Genomic DNA, 14,711 nt, shown 5'->3' on the forward strand with positions numbered 1-14,711 from the left:
GGCGTATGTGGGGAGTGGGGATGGAGAGTTGGTTCCTGTTGGGGAGGAGAGGGATGAAGGGAAGTGGGGGGATAGGAGGGGGATTGTGATGGAGTGGGTTGGAGAGGGCTCTTAGGGGATGAGAGGGGAGAAGTTGGCTAGAGAAGGATTTTTGCGTTTGTTCTTATTCTGAAATGCGAGTTGACCGAGGGGTGAAGGGGTTGATAGAATATGACTTGTATTCTGATGATTTCGATTGTACTGATGAACCATGTGTTTTAACGTACCAAAGCAATGAAGCTCCTGCTGTTATTTCGGACTCCCTCTTAGAGATTTACAAGCGCTGGAGCTTCTAACAAATCATCAAACCTCACATCAACCCACCCAGGCAGCCCCCTCAGTTCTTCCGGGTCCAACAATCCCTTTCTTCTCTCGCCCTTCTCTTCTCCCTCTCCATTTTCTACGAGCTCCTCTAAAACATGTTTTGCCTTTCCTTTGCGTGTTTTCACTATAAACCTGTCTGTTTGCTGACTGTTTGACTCAGAGGTAGGTTGGAAGGGGTGTGATTCTTCGATGTTAGGAGCTGGTTTTTGTGATAGAGGATTTTGGTTTTCGTAATTTGGTTCATAACTGGTGTTGGGTGATGGTGTTATGTTATTAACGTCCTCCTCAGATGGAAAAGTACCGTTTCCATCAGGGAATAATGCATCCTGGAAATTTCCGCAGACCTCTGACCACTGCAGCCACTGTAACCCCGTCAGCACATAGCTCAAATTTATAGTCGAACAGAACAAGATTGTTGTTTCATTTCTCCAAACATCTTCAATAAGAAAAATAGGACAAACTCACCTTCCCATCACCTGTCCAAGCCCCAAATCGTCCCCCAATCCACTTCCTCTCTGAGTCTCTCAACTCAATCATACCTTCACCTACATCCTTGTCTGCTGAATTCTTTGAATAGTCCCTCATCAAACCTCTCGCGTATTCATAAAACCACATCTTCCCCCACATCTCACCACCTAGTGCTTCACCATGAACATTCAATACGGCAGGACTACTGCCACCAGGCATGACTAGATTTGGTGCAAGAGCGACATCAAGCCAGGTAAGCTGATCCGAAGGCAGGCCATCGGAGGCTGGAATAGGTATCTTGGAAGCGGAAGAAGAAGATTGGTGTTTCGGAATTGGTGGAAGTGTTGATATGAGATCTTGTGACAAAGTCACTGGTACATAGCTGGCATGGTCCGAGAATTCAGTGGAGGATGAGTTGGTGAAGTTCTTGAACGTAACAAAGCGAACATCTTCAATAGAATGATCCATCATCTGGAAAATGGAATTTCCGTAGTCGAGAGTAATTCCCAAGTCATACTCAGGCGCAAGATTTAGATTCTGCTCACGCGAAGCAGACCAAAAGCCTTCGAGCTTCGACAAGAAATAGCTCTTCCAGCCCGAACCACAAATTTTCCTACTACACAGAGTCCGCTGTTTCTCCTGCTCGCCGAAAATTTGTGAGAGAATTTTCTGGCTGTCGTGGTTTTGGTGGGGGTGGTGTAAAAGATCAGTGGCATACTTGTATATTGGGCGGAGATCCGAGACTTGGCCTATTGCCATAGTACTACTTAGAAACCGTGGGCGGTTGTACTTAAGATTCGGGTGGTGATCCGTGTAAGATCCGTATAGATCTGATGGAAGGGTCGATTCCGGTACTGCTGAGCATGCGGGATCTCTAGGTGAGTTTGAGCAATCTTTCGATGCTGCGAACAGGACGGCTTGTGTCAAAATCGGCGCGCCGAATGAGGACTGTGTTACAAGAGATTCTTTTGGAATCTTCACGTCCCTTGCCATCAACCTTCGATTAGCGTCATGCAAGCTACGGAAGAAGCGATGGATGGTGATTTCTGGAGGAAGTTGAAGCCAGCTATCTGATTCAGAACCATAAGTATTTCACATGACAGAATAGGTATTGCGAACCTTCATCTATAGCTAAGACCAAATCCTTTGCAGCTACTTTCCTTCCCGCCAGAAACTCATAGATCCGCTGGACTGCATCAGCTCCTGGTTTCAGACCTCGTTCATCGGTTCCATAATTTATCAAGATGGGCGCCGGATATTTGAGGACGGCGGCTGAAGCTATAGTTCGGCATATATTTACGCTTGGAGTCTGATTGAGTGTTGTGATAAGAAGGTGTAATCTAGGTCTCGTCGTTTTTAGACTTTTGAGGTCTTTCAGCTCGACATTTGCGTTCCACCTTTTGGCATCAGCTCCATCAAATTGATACGTTGATTTTACCTCTGCAATACTGAGAGGCAATTTGAAAGCATATGTAGTTGTAATCTGCTGTGTCTATTTTGGTAGTGTCAGTGACTTCCAATATATGTGACATGTGAAAATGCAAACAGCATGCACTCGTTCGTTGTGCTACACATACATGTTTAAGCGTTAAGGAAATAAAGCCAAATACAGCTAACGACATGACAAGCAACCGTCGTACAGCGCGCCTTGGTCTAGAGAGTCTATTCAAACGACGTGACTCTTCAGTGTTACCAGGGCTGCATGACTGTTTCCCTGAACACATGGCGTGGAATGAACAACATGTGGGTAACTGGGTGCCTAAGAATGCAATCAGGACAAGTAAAATTAGTGTAAAAGCAAGTAGTCCATAAAAAGAATCAAAAGCTTGATAGATAACAGTGCAACTGACAAACGGGACGCGTATCGACGTGGAGGCGGTCGTGATATGGTGAACCGTAACACTCAAGTCAGCGTAGTATGGGGAAGGAACATTGGTCATGACCTCGGCAGGTACCTTAGGTAGGTATGTCTCGATCGGTTACCGCGCTTGATCTCGAACCAGAAAAGAAATTGGGTCCAGAAACTCCATACCTAGTAGATGCTGGGATACTATTTTTACCAGATAATCGTCTGGGTATTCAAACATCTTTTATTATGATGCTCCTCGGAGCTTCTGCAGTTGACTGAGGAACCCATAGCCACCCTGAGGCTTATTCTCCCCAGTCGGTGATGCCGCCTCTTCATCACGAAGTTTTTCTACTCGATGACTTAGACGGGATCCTTGCTCGGCATCTCTTAATAAATCTCTATGCCTATCTTCAACCAATTTTGCCAGACTTTCCACGAACTTGACACGAGCCTTTTCTTCAGCGGTGCCTCTCCAAACGTTTGCTAGATCTTTTAATTCCTCGACTCGTTTCGCCGCTGCCTCGATACCATCCACGGGGTCGCCTCCCACCAAAAGGTCCGCAATTTCATCTCGTAGTTGTTTAGACACTTGCTGGCCCTTCTCCTCCGTACTGTGCATATCAGACCCGGGCTCGGGTGCTGAGACGGAGAGGAATGAAGAAGTGACAGAAACCTCAGATGGTGGAAAGGTCCATGCCATCGCGTCGCCAAATGTTTTTATCACGGTATCCAGCCGGGAACGCACCAGAGTAAGTGTCCGTAACTGAGTGATGTATAGAGGATCAGAAACGGGAGCGTCTTCTCGAATGGGGGTCTTGGGCGCTGCTACCGACATCCTCCTTGAGTGTGAATTGAGATCCGTTGTCTTGGAAGTCTTTGTCGCAAGCTCGTGTTCCAATCCTCCTGGGACAAACTTAGCCACGTCTTCTTGCAACCCTTCCGTCAGCGCTTCAGACAACCCAAGCGTTTCCCCCCGCAATACCTCGACCTCATATGCCAACCGACTTCCGCTTCGGAGTATCTCATCTGTCAATTGAGTCAGAGTCGTCGTTAGCCTAGTTGTATTTGCGCTAAGCTGCGAGAGCAATGTCTGTGTTTGCGTGGATAGTTCGGCCAGAGACACGCTGTTTGCTGCCGGCTGGGAGACGTTGGAGGTGTGTAGAGGTAGAAGTGTAGAGTTGAGATAGTCTGCCGGATCGAACGACGGATTGAGGAACGGTTGAAGCAACGGGTCTGCAACATGCGTAGACTTAGGCTCGATGGTGACCGTGGTGTTGTTTTTTGATGCTGGAGGCCTCGTCGCGTGGCTGAGGGGCTGCTAACACGCCGTCGAGAAGATTGTGAATCCCACGCCATGTCGAAGAACTGCCGTGGCGAAGAGAACGTAGAAGATAACGTCGAAGATAACGTCGAAGATACCTATTGTGAGCACGTTGAGGGGTGAACTACCTCTGTTCGCGGTACTGAATGGAAGAGAGTTTCGATCGAGGCCCTTAGCGGGGGTTGTATGGTGACATTACTCGGAGCACAGAAGTGCAGGGATCATGGTAAGCTATTGCAGGGCTGCAGGTCCCACTTACTCCTCTGTTCATTTCGCAACCTCAAGGGAGGGTCTCTGATCTTTGTTCAGCAAACATGCCACTATTCACACTTTGCCATATATGGCGACCTCCTCCTGAACTCAGATGAACCAATTCACCGCTACTACCGCTACCGTGGTGGTCATACGAGGCCGGTTTCCAGGCACCCAGCCGGGGTGGGCGGAGAGATGATTTGATTGGCTCCTGGTCGCTAGCACAAGGCAGGCAGCGAGGCTGGACATTTCACCAACGAACGATCGAGGGATGAACATGATTATGACGCTTTTCCTCCCAGCTCACCAATGCAATTTTTCAACTCATACAGTATATTAGTTCCCAACTCCTAACCGCCGTCGAAGCGATCTCTTGCGACCAACTCACAGCCGCGTCTTTTATGTCAGTCACGCTTCGGGATGGTCTCGTCCCCTCCCAACTTTTGAGAAGAGAATCTGTATAGAAGCCCACGTTCACTCCCCCAAGTCGATCTTTTCCAAAAGAACATTCACCCACTTCACCTACGCCCTCGGAACGCTACAAAACCTCGACTTCTGCTCCAGGATAGAATCTTGCCACCTCTGGCCCAGACAACTTGTTTCACAAGCATAATTCAAGCTTATTACCACTGCCACTTCCCGTGACGCCGCAACCGCCTCCTCGATCTCCTCGAAGAAGACTTCCCGTCGTATTCCACAACACACGCCTCCATCAGGCGCATATAGAACTACTCACCAATCGCCAGAATGGGCCGAAAAGCGTATATTGCCGATGTGGCTGCAGCAGCCGCCCTGTCTATACCTGGTATCACTTCGGTTGTGAAGGGTTCGGAGGATGGCGATGTACATGTCTGTTACACTCCTGCAACTGGGTTACCTATTGAAATTTCTCTGCTCTCTCTAGGTAAGCCTTTCGGCTACTTTTCTACCGCTCTCACCGTTCAATTTCGCCAACTATGCTCTGTCACTTACCTGATAATTGAGCATGACTACTAACCGTGCGTAGAGGTCGGTGGTTATCCGCAAGAAAATTTCTATATGATCACTACAGAGTCCATGGACTTGCCTGCAGGGGTAAACTCGATTCTGGCCGAGATTCAAGAATCGTCAGCTGGGAAGTCAATTCAAGATCTAATTAGTACGATTTCAAAGAAATTGGGAAAGCACCTGGCAATGGGTTCAAAGGATGATGTCGAGATGGAGGATAATGATGCAGATTTTGAGGATGATGAAGAGGATCCTGAAGACTCCCAATCTTCCAGTGACGAAGACCCTTTCGATATGGACGGAGATGACGAGTACTTTGGCCAACGCGAGGGTATCAGGGGCGCACGCCTTGCGGCCAAAGTCAACATGACTCCCGAGATTGCAAAACAGCTCAACCGACGCATCAGATCCGACCTTCGTGCTGCTAGACAAGCTGGGTTCAAAATTGGCATCGTGTCCGGAGCTAAGGCAGAATCGATGTCTAGTATCATCAGCATTTCGGTCAAGGTTGACAACCTTGGACTTTCAGAAGAAGCTGTTCAAGCGTGGGACCTGGAACCACAGCAATATATCGTCTTTTTGATTAGATATGCGGACGGGTATCGAAATTTCGAACAAATCATGGACGCACCTGCTAAGTCTCTAGACATAGATTTTAGAGTAGGCGTCAGCAACAAGTATAAACCAGGTATTGTACCTGCGCTGGCTGCCTTTACAGACTCGAACAAAGACCGCACCAAGTCCACAGAAAATACCGCCAATACCGCAAACACAGCAGAGTTGCCAATGGATGGGCACTTTTCAAATATGTTCATCAGCAGCTCCCTCAACGATTTTATCAATACATCACTCATTAGTTTGCTGAAAATTCGCGACATGGCTAACCTCAGCTGGCGTGGTGCAAAACTTTGGTTCAACGAGAAACAGTCCCGACATGATGTTAACAATTCGGATGTTCCTTCATCGTACTATGATGAAAGTGTGCTGCCAACAGAGAAGCACCTGCCAGAGCTGCTTGTAAAGGATCACTTGCTCGAGGCTAAGTCCAAGAAAAAGACAATATCTTTCCCTCTCCTAGCAGCACAGTTTGCGGTACACTACTTGGCTCGATGCACCGAGTATTGTCTTGTCTGTCACGATGAGATTGAGCAAAAGTTTGAAGCTTTGAAACCTTATGTTTGTAGTAAGCCACTGTGTCTCTACCAGTACATGTCTCTCGGCTTCGGACCTTCAATTGAACATGAGATATTGACACAACCTTACGTCGTGGATCTGCTCGTTAGTTTTTGCTACGCCGCTGCATGGGTACAGCCTTTTCCCCTTTTATGATTGTACTGCAATGCTAACGCGAAGCAGAATAAGAAGCTCCGCGAGTACCCCACAGGTATGAGTCTCGCAGTACCGCTACTACCCAATGGCATGTATGCAACTGCGGGTGGTGCATACATCCCTCCAACATACGCCCCCACCGAGCCAACCCAAAGTGCGGCTACCCCGACACCGCCCCTCGAGAAGGTCAAGTTTAATCCTGGTGCTGATGAAATTGTCTTTGAAACTCTGGGCAAATGCCCTGTACGGACGGGTGATTGGATTGTGCTTATGTGTAATAGCACTGGTGGGTTCAGGATCTCTTGTTGGTAATTAATGATATTGTGCTAACAACTCCTCAGATCGCACAATGACACATTATCGAATACAAGACACCTCCCGATTTCCCAATGTGACTTTGTCAACTCTCGGTGTGGTTCGAAAGTCCAGTCTTACTTATGAAATCGAAGTTCAAAGCCGAGCAGCTCTAGCAACTCCAGCAACCCCACCTACAACCGGGCCAATAGTGGATGCGGAGGTTGCAGTCTATAGTCATAACTTTGACGACATGATAGATCTTGCAAAAGCTGAGCAGATCGTAATGCTTCTCGAGACATTGCCATCTATTCGGGAAATGAGAGCTTACCTCGTACAACAAGCACGCGTCGCAGAACCGAACCTTCGTGCTTGGAATGATCGTATATCTCCAGCAGCTCTCGGTCTACTTCGTTGGATTGTGGCTTCCAACCGATCTTGCATTGTTCAAGTAGATGAATGCCCGAGTCAAATTGAACTTGAAGTTGCTTCCGAGAAGATTAGGCTTGACCAAAGAATATCAAATATAGAGCATACTTACGTGCAATTCAGATTTTCACAAGGAGCCCCCGACAAAGAACAGAGATTCTTGAGTGCGCTCAATGAGAACCGCAACAAGCTCAATCCAAAATACCCGACAGTTTTTGCGTGGCATGGAAGCGCTCTCTTTAATTGGCATAGCATTATTCGAAGTGGTCTAGATTTTAAGGAGATATCGAATGGACGAGCGCATGGTAATGGTGTGTACCATGCCTTAGAACAACTGACATCTGTGAGCTATGCTGGGGCTGGGAGGGGAGCAGTAAGTTCTAACAATCAATGAAATTGGTAGTGACTAAAGCTGACTAACCATCCAAAATAGGGAGTATGGCACGGATCTGAGCTCAAAATAAACATGGCGATGAGCTTGAACGAAATCGTCAATGCACCTAGCCTATTTACAAGCTGCAATCCATTTCTAGTAGTGCAGTACATCGACTGGATCCAGTGTAGATATCTGCTCGTACAGACTGGTAATGGGCCATCAAGACTAGATCCGCCCAAAAATCCACCTCAATCCCTGAGAGTTTCAAGGTACGCAGTCAAGCGTCTCATCCGTGCTTCTCTTATTTAGGCAACTAATTCTTCAACAGCGATGGTCACCTTGACAGCATTGAACAAGACCCAGCTTTCACCGCAAAATCAGTAAATGGTAAACCAATCGGGATTCCATTGTGTGCTATCACAACATCCCGAGGCTTCCGTGCCGATAGCAGTATATCAACACCACGTAATAAGAAACGGAGACATGCTAGGTCTTTTGACGAGCTCGGCTTCGTAGCTGCTAGTGATAATGATGAGTTGGAGGATATCCAATTCCTCCTTTCTGATGATGAGAATGAAGGTCGCTCGGACGGCAAATCGTCAGGTCCAATGCTGGCCATGTAAGTTCAAATGAAGTAGCGTCGCTACGATGATATGCGTCAAGCTAACGCCATTCTAGGAACTCAACTTCACTCACAGATTTCGTCCCTGGGTCGTTAAATCGCTCAAGTCTTCCCATGCTCGACCCACCATCGTATGCTACTCCAATGGCAACCAAAACGTTGCAGCGAAATTTGAAAGAAGTCCTCGACATCCAGTCTAAGACTCCCATCCATGAACTAGGCTGGTTCATTGACGCGGAATTGATCGATAACTTCTATCAATGGATTGTTGAATTACACTCGTTTGACCCAGAAACACCCCTCGCTAAGGATATGAAGGCCGCTGGTGTGACTAGCGTCGTCCTCGAAATTCGATTTGGAAAAGACTATCCTCACAGTCCACCCTTTGTGCGAGTGATCCGACCACGATTCCTGCCTTTCACACAGGGTGGTGGAGGTCATGTCACGGCTGGAGGTGCAATGTGCATGGAACTTCTCACAAACTCTGGTTGGAGCGCAGTTTCTTCTATTGAAAGCGTTCTTCTTCAGGTTCGTATGGCCATGATGAACCCCGAGCCAAAACCTGCCCGTCTGGAGTCGCAGCAAAAGTCCATTCAACGTGACTATGGCATTTGGGAGGCAATCGACGCATATAAACGTGCTTGTGCGCAGCATGGATGGCAGGTTCCTCCAGACTTCGGAGACTTTGCCAATAATGGTGGTGATTCCAGAATTCTTATGTAATGGCAGATGGGTTCTTTCTGACGACTGGGGTGCTTTGTATTGATTCGATGGCCAGACCTAAAGCGGGAAGTTGGGTATCCTCGGCGTCGTTTAGCTCAGGCTCTGAACACATATTTTACGACGAAATGAGAGACGAAACTGGGTCAAAGGATATGGATTGCTAGGAAACCACTGGTTGCTATTTTTCATCATGTGGCGTTTATGGGGCAAAAGTATGCGAAGAGGAATATACACACCTCTATTGTTACAGGTGTACAGCGTCAGACGTTAGTTAGCGAATAATATAATAAATAAGAATTACAAATGTTGTAAAATCGGATTTTAAAATTATCACTTGATGTTTCGTTTAGATTGTTTGCAGAAAACGCAATGTTTTTTTCAGGAGCAGGGCTGTTCTCAGTGTCGTCTAATAATTTTAACGGGAGCCTGAAGGATGAAATCAGGCATTAACTTTTGGTAGGTTCGGCCGCCGCAATCAACTTCATCATCGCGTACTTCGCGCTCGTATCAACATTAGATTTACACGCGACGCATTGTCGATTTCGATGCGCACCCACCCCGCGACAACAAAATATATCCAGAAAAGCAAATGCATCAATGAACACAACCAGATTGCCCCTCATGGATATTTCAAATAACGATGCGGCAAGCTCCCCAGTCGCGGCCAGCGGCCGGCGCAAGTCTGGACGCGCTGTAAAAGCGCCAGAGAAATTCCAACCTACACAGCTCGAATCCGCCAGCGCGAAACGAAAACGGGGAGGAGACGATGTAGAGAATGACGCGTCGGATATTGATGAGGAGGTGGATGCCAGTGATACCGCGCAAGAAAGTGCTGAGGAAGAGGAGTCCAGACCATCGCGTAGAAAGACGAAGACTACGAGGAAACCTGCGGCGAAGAAACCAAAGGTCAATGGCACATCTTCGCATGGTACTGCACCGGCTGTGCGACTTCCAGCACGTCCCAAAAAGGCGAAGAGAGTGGTCATTGAGGATGAAAATGCGGAGGGGCTTTATGGTAGGCGTATAGTTGTTTGTCGAAGTAAATATACTAACTGGACTGATAGCTGCGGTTTTCGTTAATGCAGAGCCGATTAAAGAAGCTGCGCAGGAGTGGCTCGAGAGATATGTACAGGACAATGCAGCTGCTATGACGGAATTGGTAAACTTCATGCTGAAGGCTGCTGGTTGTGATGTGCAAGTTACGATAGATGATATCAACGATTTCGATAACGCAGCTGGTCGTCTCAGAGATGTACAAGACGAATATCAATCTGTGAGTATTTTTGCACTATGGGAAACGATATGACGCAGACTAACGGTTTTCAGGAAGTAGTATCAGATTACCCTCTAATATCTAAAGCCAAAACACACCAAGGATTTAAAGAATCTTTAACTGAGACATTTCGCTACATTGTCGAAGCAGCACACGATTCTGGAGCTATGTTCGAAACAGGTCTTATGTCGTCAATTCATGTATGGGCGGTTCCTATGACTTCTTCGGGCTCGCGTCCATTTCGACATACGGCTACACTCATCACAAATACTGTGTCAACTGCGTTATGTTCTGTGGCGGCTACAGAGGCGCAAGCTCATGCGAATACCTTACGCCAAGCAGAAGGCGAGAAGAAGAATAAGAGGGGAAATAAAGCACGACTTGCTGATCTAGAAAAGAAGGCAGCTAAGATCGAGGGCAGGCTCGAGTTTGTAATGAGTGAGATCAAAGACTTCTTCGATTCAGTATATGTTCACAGATATCGCGACATAGATGCGAGGATCCGGACGGAGTGTATAGAAGGGATGGGAACTTGGATCATGACTCTGCCCGGCGAGTTTCTTGATGGTAATTATCTTCGGTACATGGGCTGGTTGCTATCGGATGAGGTTGTCAGTGTGCGGCATGAGGTCCTGAAGCAACTTGAGAAAATACTTCGAGACTCGGCAAATATCCAGGGGATGCATACATTCATTGAACGATTTCGAGTCCGGATTGTTGAAATGGCAACTTCAGATGCGGACGCCACAGTACGAGCATCAGCGGTAAATGTGGTAGATCAGATACGGGCCCACGGATTGTTAGAGCCGGACGATATTGACGTTATTGGGAAGCTTATTTTTGACTCGGAGCCAAGAGTTCGAAAAGCGCTCGTGGGTTTCTTCTCGGCAAACCTGAAAGACGCTTTTGATGCGAAAATCGAGGAGCTTGGTGGCGAAGAAACCGTTGAGGAGTTCTTGCAACTAGAGGATGAGGAAAATTATGATGTTCCACGGACTACATGGATACGATTAAAGTGTCTAGCCGAAATTCTCCAGAGTTACGATATACAAGATCAAGACGAAATGCCTAGTCAAATCGACCCTGGAGCTTTTCTCAACGTCTCGGTTTCTGAGTCTCGATTCACACTCGCGGCCCAAGTGCTTTATGATAAAGTCGAGGACTTGAAGGATTGGGAAATTTTGGCCGGATATCTTTTGTTTGATCATACGACCGAGCCTAGCCGCGATAAATCTGAACGTGCTATCCAGGAATCGTTCAAGCCTGTCGAAGGGGAAGAGCTGATTCTGCTAGAGGTACTCAACGCGGTCGTCAAATTAAAACTCTCGCAGACAGATGAGTCGGATCACAAAAAAAAGAAGAGTGGTAAACACGAGCCAACTGAAGCACAAGAAAATACCGCACGACATTTGGCAAGTTTGATACCTCGATTACTGAGAAAATACGGATCGGACGCCAAGACTGCTACTGTGGTGCTACGGATGGAACATGCTCTTAACCTGGGAGTCTTTCAGGAATTGAGACAAGATTCTACGACTTACGCAAATCTTCTAGGCGAGATTAGCTCTCAGTTCAGCAGACATACCGACAGGACTGTCTTGACCGAAGCTGCGGCTTGTTTTATACATGCTCTCCAGTATGAAGAATTAGAAGAATTGGCGCAGTCGAGTTTACAATCGTTGTGGGAAAACACAACAAGTGCTTTACAGAAATTAAGTACGACAGGTCAAATGTCAGTTCGTGGTGGTCTTCGAGATAGGGATCTCAAAGCTCTGTCATTGGTTGTGACCAGGCTTGAACTCTTATCAAGTACTTCTAGTTGCATTGAACCATTTGAAAGTAGTTCCGACCCATCGGCTCCTCTTCCAATCCTAATCCTTCTCGACATCATCGCTCGCGGAATATACGAAGACTCTGATGATCAAGAACTCGATGACCAGGAAGATCAAGTTGTGATTTCAGCCATCAAGTCAATGATGTTCTACTTCATGTGGAAAATCAAAGACCTAGAAGGCCGTGTCGCAATCGACGACGAGATTCCCGTCGAAGAAATCGATCAGCTGAAAGAATGGCAAGACATCTTCGTCACCAACCTCGTCGCCGCCTTCTCCTCCCGCGATAGTCCAGATGCCGTCCGTCTCCTCGGCGCCGGCACAGTCCTCGACGTCTACGCCCTCTTCACAACTCTCCGTCCCCTCATGCAAGGCACAAACAAAGATGCAGAACAAACCTACACGCATCTCTCAACCCTCATCTCTGAGATCAATCCAGAGGTCAAAGCGGAACTCACATCTTTCTTCATCTCCCTCGAACGCGAACACGCCAAGAAATCGCGCAAGAAACTTGAAGCGCCCGCCGATGACGAGGATCCGGAGGATATAGACGAGGATCCTGAGGATGAGGAACAAGAACCTGAAAACGAGTATGAGCGCTTGAGCGAGGCGTTGAACGCGGAGAAACAGCTTTGCGAACTCACTGCGAAGTTGGTGCTTGCGATCCTGGCGGGCTCGATCGATGCAGCGGAGCCGGGGAAGGGGAAGTTAAAGAAGAGGTTGGTGCGGAATAAAGCGAATCTGGGACCGAATTTCAAGGGGGTGTTGGGGTTTCTGGAGGGCAAGGTGAAGGCAAAGAGTCATAAGAGTAAGGCGCAACAGGCTGCGCAGAAGGAAAAGGTGAAGAAGGGAGGGAAAGGGGAGTCGAGTGAGGCGAGGGTTGTTGAGGAAGATGAGGAGGATGCGCTGGAGGATGTGGAGGTTGAGGAGGTGGAGGAGGGGGATGTGAATGATGGGGAAGTGGAAGCGGAGGGTGAAGCCGAAGCGGAGGCGGAAGCTGAAGAAGAAGATGATGATGATATCATGGGTGATTGATGAACTGAGGACTTTGAAAACTGGTAACCTGGTGTTTGGCGTTGGGGTAGGATGGAGGGGTGTAGGAATACGTATGCTTCGTTTTTTTGTGCTGAATAGCGGCGAGGACTGTGTGGTGATGGGGATTGTGTTGCTATTCGTGGACGGGGATGAATATAATTGCATATACTGAGCCTCAACAGCGGCGTTTTCTGGTCTCTAATAGTCGAAAGTGAGGAATATGAGTACCAGTCGTCTATCTGTGTTTTCAGCTTCCCGCTTCTAGGAACGTATAATCGGTAAGGCAGTAGATCAGTACCTTGACGGAATAAGGTGAATAAAACATATTGACTAAGAGTTATCCTTCCCTTAGTATGTCAAAAACCCCACATCCGCCCCTACAAACACACATTTCGTCACTCAATCACTCGTTACCCATCTACCCAACGCTCAAAAGAGTCTGGCAAGAGTAACTCTCAATACATGTAGTTTTCACATTTTTCCAACTCCATGGTTCTTTGGGCGTGGGAGGTTTTGGGGGCTGTGCTTGGGATATGCTTAAAAGATTGGGAAATAGTTCAAATAGAGCCTTTGAAAACGAGGTGTGGAGCGTTGAGATTAGGTTCGATCTGAGTGGAGATTTTACTTGATCTTGGTGACTATTCCGTCATTATGAATTTGTTCCTGTCCAAATTCCAATAGAAACAGGTTTCCAATTGAACACTCTACACATGGTTGACAGTAACAACCTCCAACCCCCCCCCAGCCCAATTTCCCTATCATGATTCTTGAGATACACATCTTTTTTATATCGAAACCGTAACCATTGAATTCCTATATCTCAAATTTCGATAGAAGCTTCATAGTTGAAGCAGTTCATCGAGGGGGTCTTGGGTGTGGTCATTTTCTGCCGACTGTGAAGAAAAACCTACTTATATCATGAGTTGGAAGAAGGAATGGAAGAGGATGTGAACCGGGAGTTGAGTGTTTTGTTGTCCATGCGAATCATAATTCCTGTGACATAGTTGAATCAAGTATATACCCTTTCCCAATCATCTGTTGCAATTGTCAAACGCTGCTCTATTCAATTATATCCTCAGCGCTCTCTGACTAAATCGAACGGATTTAGTATAATAGTAATACTAAACGACTAACCGGCTAAGCAGTTTGGAATGTGGTCCTAAACTCTTAAAAGTCCTAGTCGTGTAAGTGGCACGTGCCACGCAATTGGCACTAACGTATAGGGTATTGGAAATTGAGGTATTAGGAAACGTAACTCTGATTTGTGAGTTAGTTTTTCATTGTCGTTTAGAATTTAAGAGGCTTCATCAGAGAATCGGAATATACGTTATGGGTAGCGTATCGTTGCAAGGTTTTTGGTCGAAACTCGCATGATCAAGTTGAAATATTCAGCTTAAAGGACGAGCACTCTGTCAAAGCACGCGACACAGGTTTTGGAGCTTCTGGAAGCACTAGTTCTTGGTGTGTAAGGTACTTACTGAGATATCGCGAAGAATGAACTTGATTGTAGACCGTGCTTTTTCATTATCATTTGAGTATTACGAGGCTTAGTCAAAAT

General features: G+C 47.0%; 4 protein-coding genes across 4 annotated transcripts; 2 read left to right on the plus strand and 2 right to left on the minus strand.

Annotated features, from left to right (window-relative positions):
- Positions 1-305: 305 nt before the first annotated feature.
- GLAREA_06451 (uncharacterized protein) lies at positions 306-2,555 on the minus strand (the record flags this gene model as incomplete). Its single annotated transcript, XM_008081864.1, has 4 exons — positions 306-725; positions 829-1,901; positions 1,951-2,323; positions 2,409-2,555. The coding sequence occupies 4 exons, from the start codon at positions 2,553-2,555 to the stop codon at positions 306-308; spliced, it is 2,013 nt and encodes a 670-aa protein (XP_008080055.1).
- Positions 2,556-2,924: 369 nt separating this feature from the next.
- GLAREA_06452 (uncharacterized protein) lies at positions 2,925-4,272 on the minus strand (the record flags this gene model as incomplete). The annotated part of the gene is made up of 2 exons (XM_008081865.1): positions 2,925-3,998; positions 4,261-4,272. 2 exons carry the CDS (start codon positions 4,270-4,272, stop codon positions 2,925-2,927), a joined length of 1,086 nt encoding a protein of 361 aa, XP_008080056.1.
- A 728-nt stretch (positions 4,273-5,000) lies between these two features.
- GLAREA_06453 (UBC-like protein) lies at positions 5,001-9,013 on the plus strand (the record flags this gene model as incomplete). The annotated part of the gene is made up of 7 exons (XM_008081866.1): positions 5,001-5,157; positions 5,260-6,545; positions 6,597-6,855; positions 6,911-7,665; positions 7,726-7,937; positions 7,997-8,287; positions 8,347-9,013. 7 exons carry the CDS (start codon positions 5,001-5,003, stop codon positions 9,011-9,013), a joined length of 3,627 nt encoding a protein of 1,208 aa, XP_008080057.1.
- A 621-nt stretch (positions 9,014-9,634) lies between these two features.
- On the plus strand, positions 9,635-13,153 carry GLAREA_06454 (ARM repeat-containing protein; the record flags this gene model as incomplete). The annotated part of the gene is made up of 3 exons (XM_008081867.1): positions 9,635-10,028; positions 10,078-10,286; positions 10,340-13,153. 3 exons carry the CDS (start codon positions 9,635-9,637, stop codon positions 13,151-13,153), a joined length of 3,417 nt encoding a protein of 1,138 aa, XP_008080058.1.
- Positions 13,154-14,711: the final 1,558 nt, after the last annotated feature.

This window comes from Glarea lozoyensis (assembly GCF_000409485.1).
Source record: "Glarea lozoyensis ATCC 20868 chromosome Unknown GLAREA15, whole genome shotgun sequence".
Classification (NCBI taxonomy): Eukaryota; Fungi; Ascomycota; class Leotiomycetes; order Helotiales; family Helotiaceae; genus Glarea; species Glarea lozoyensis.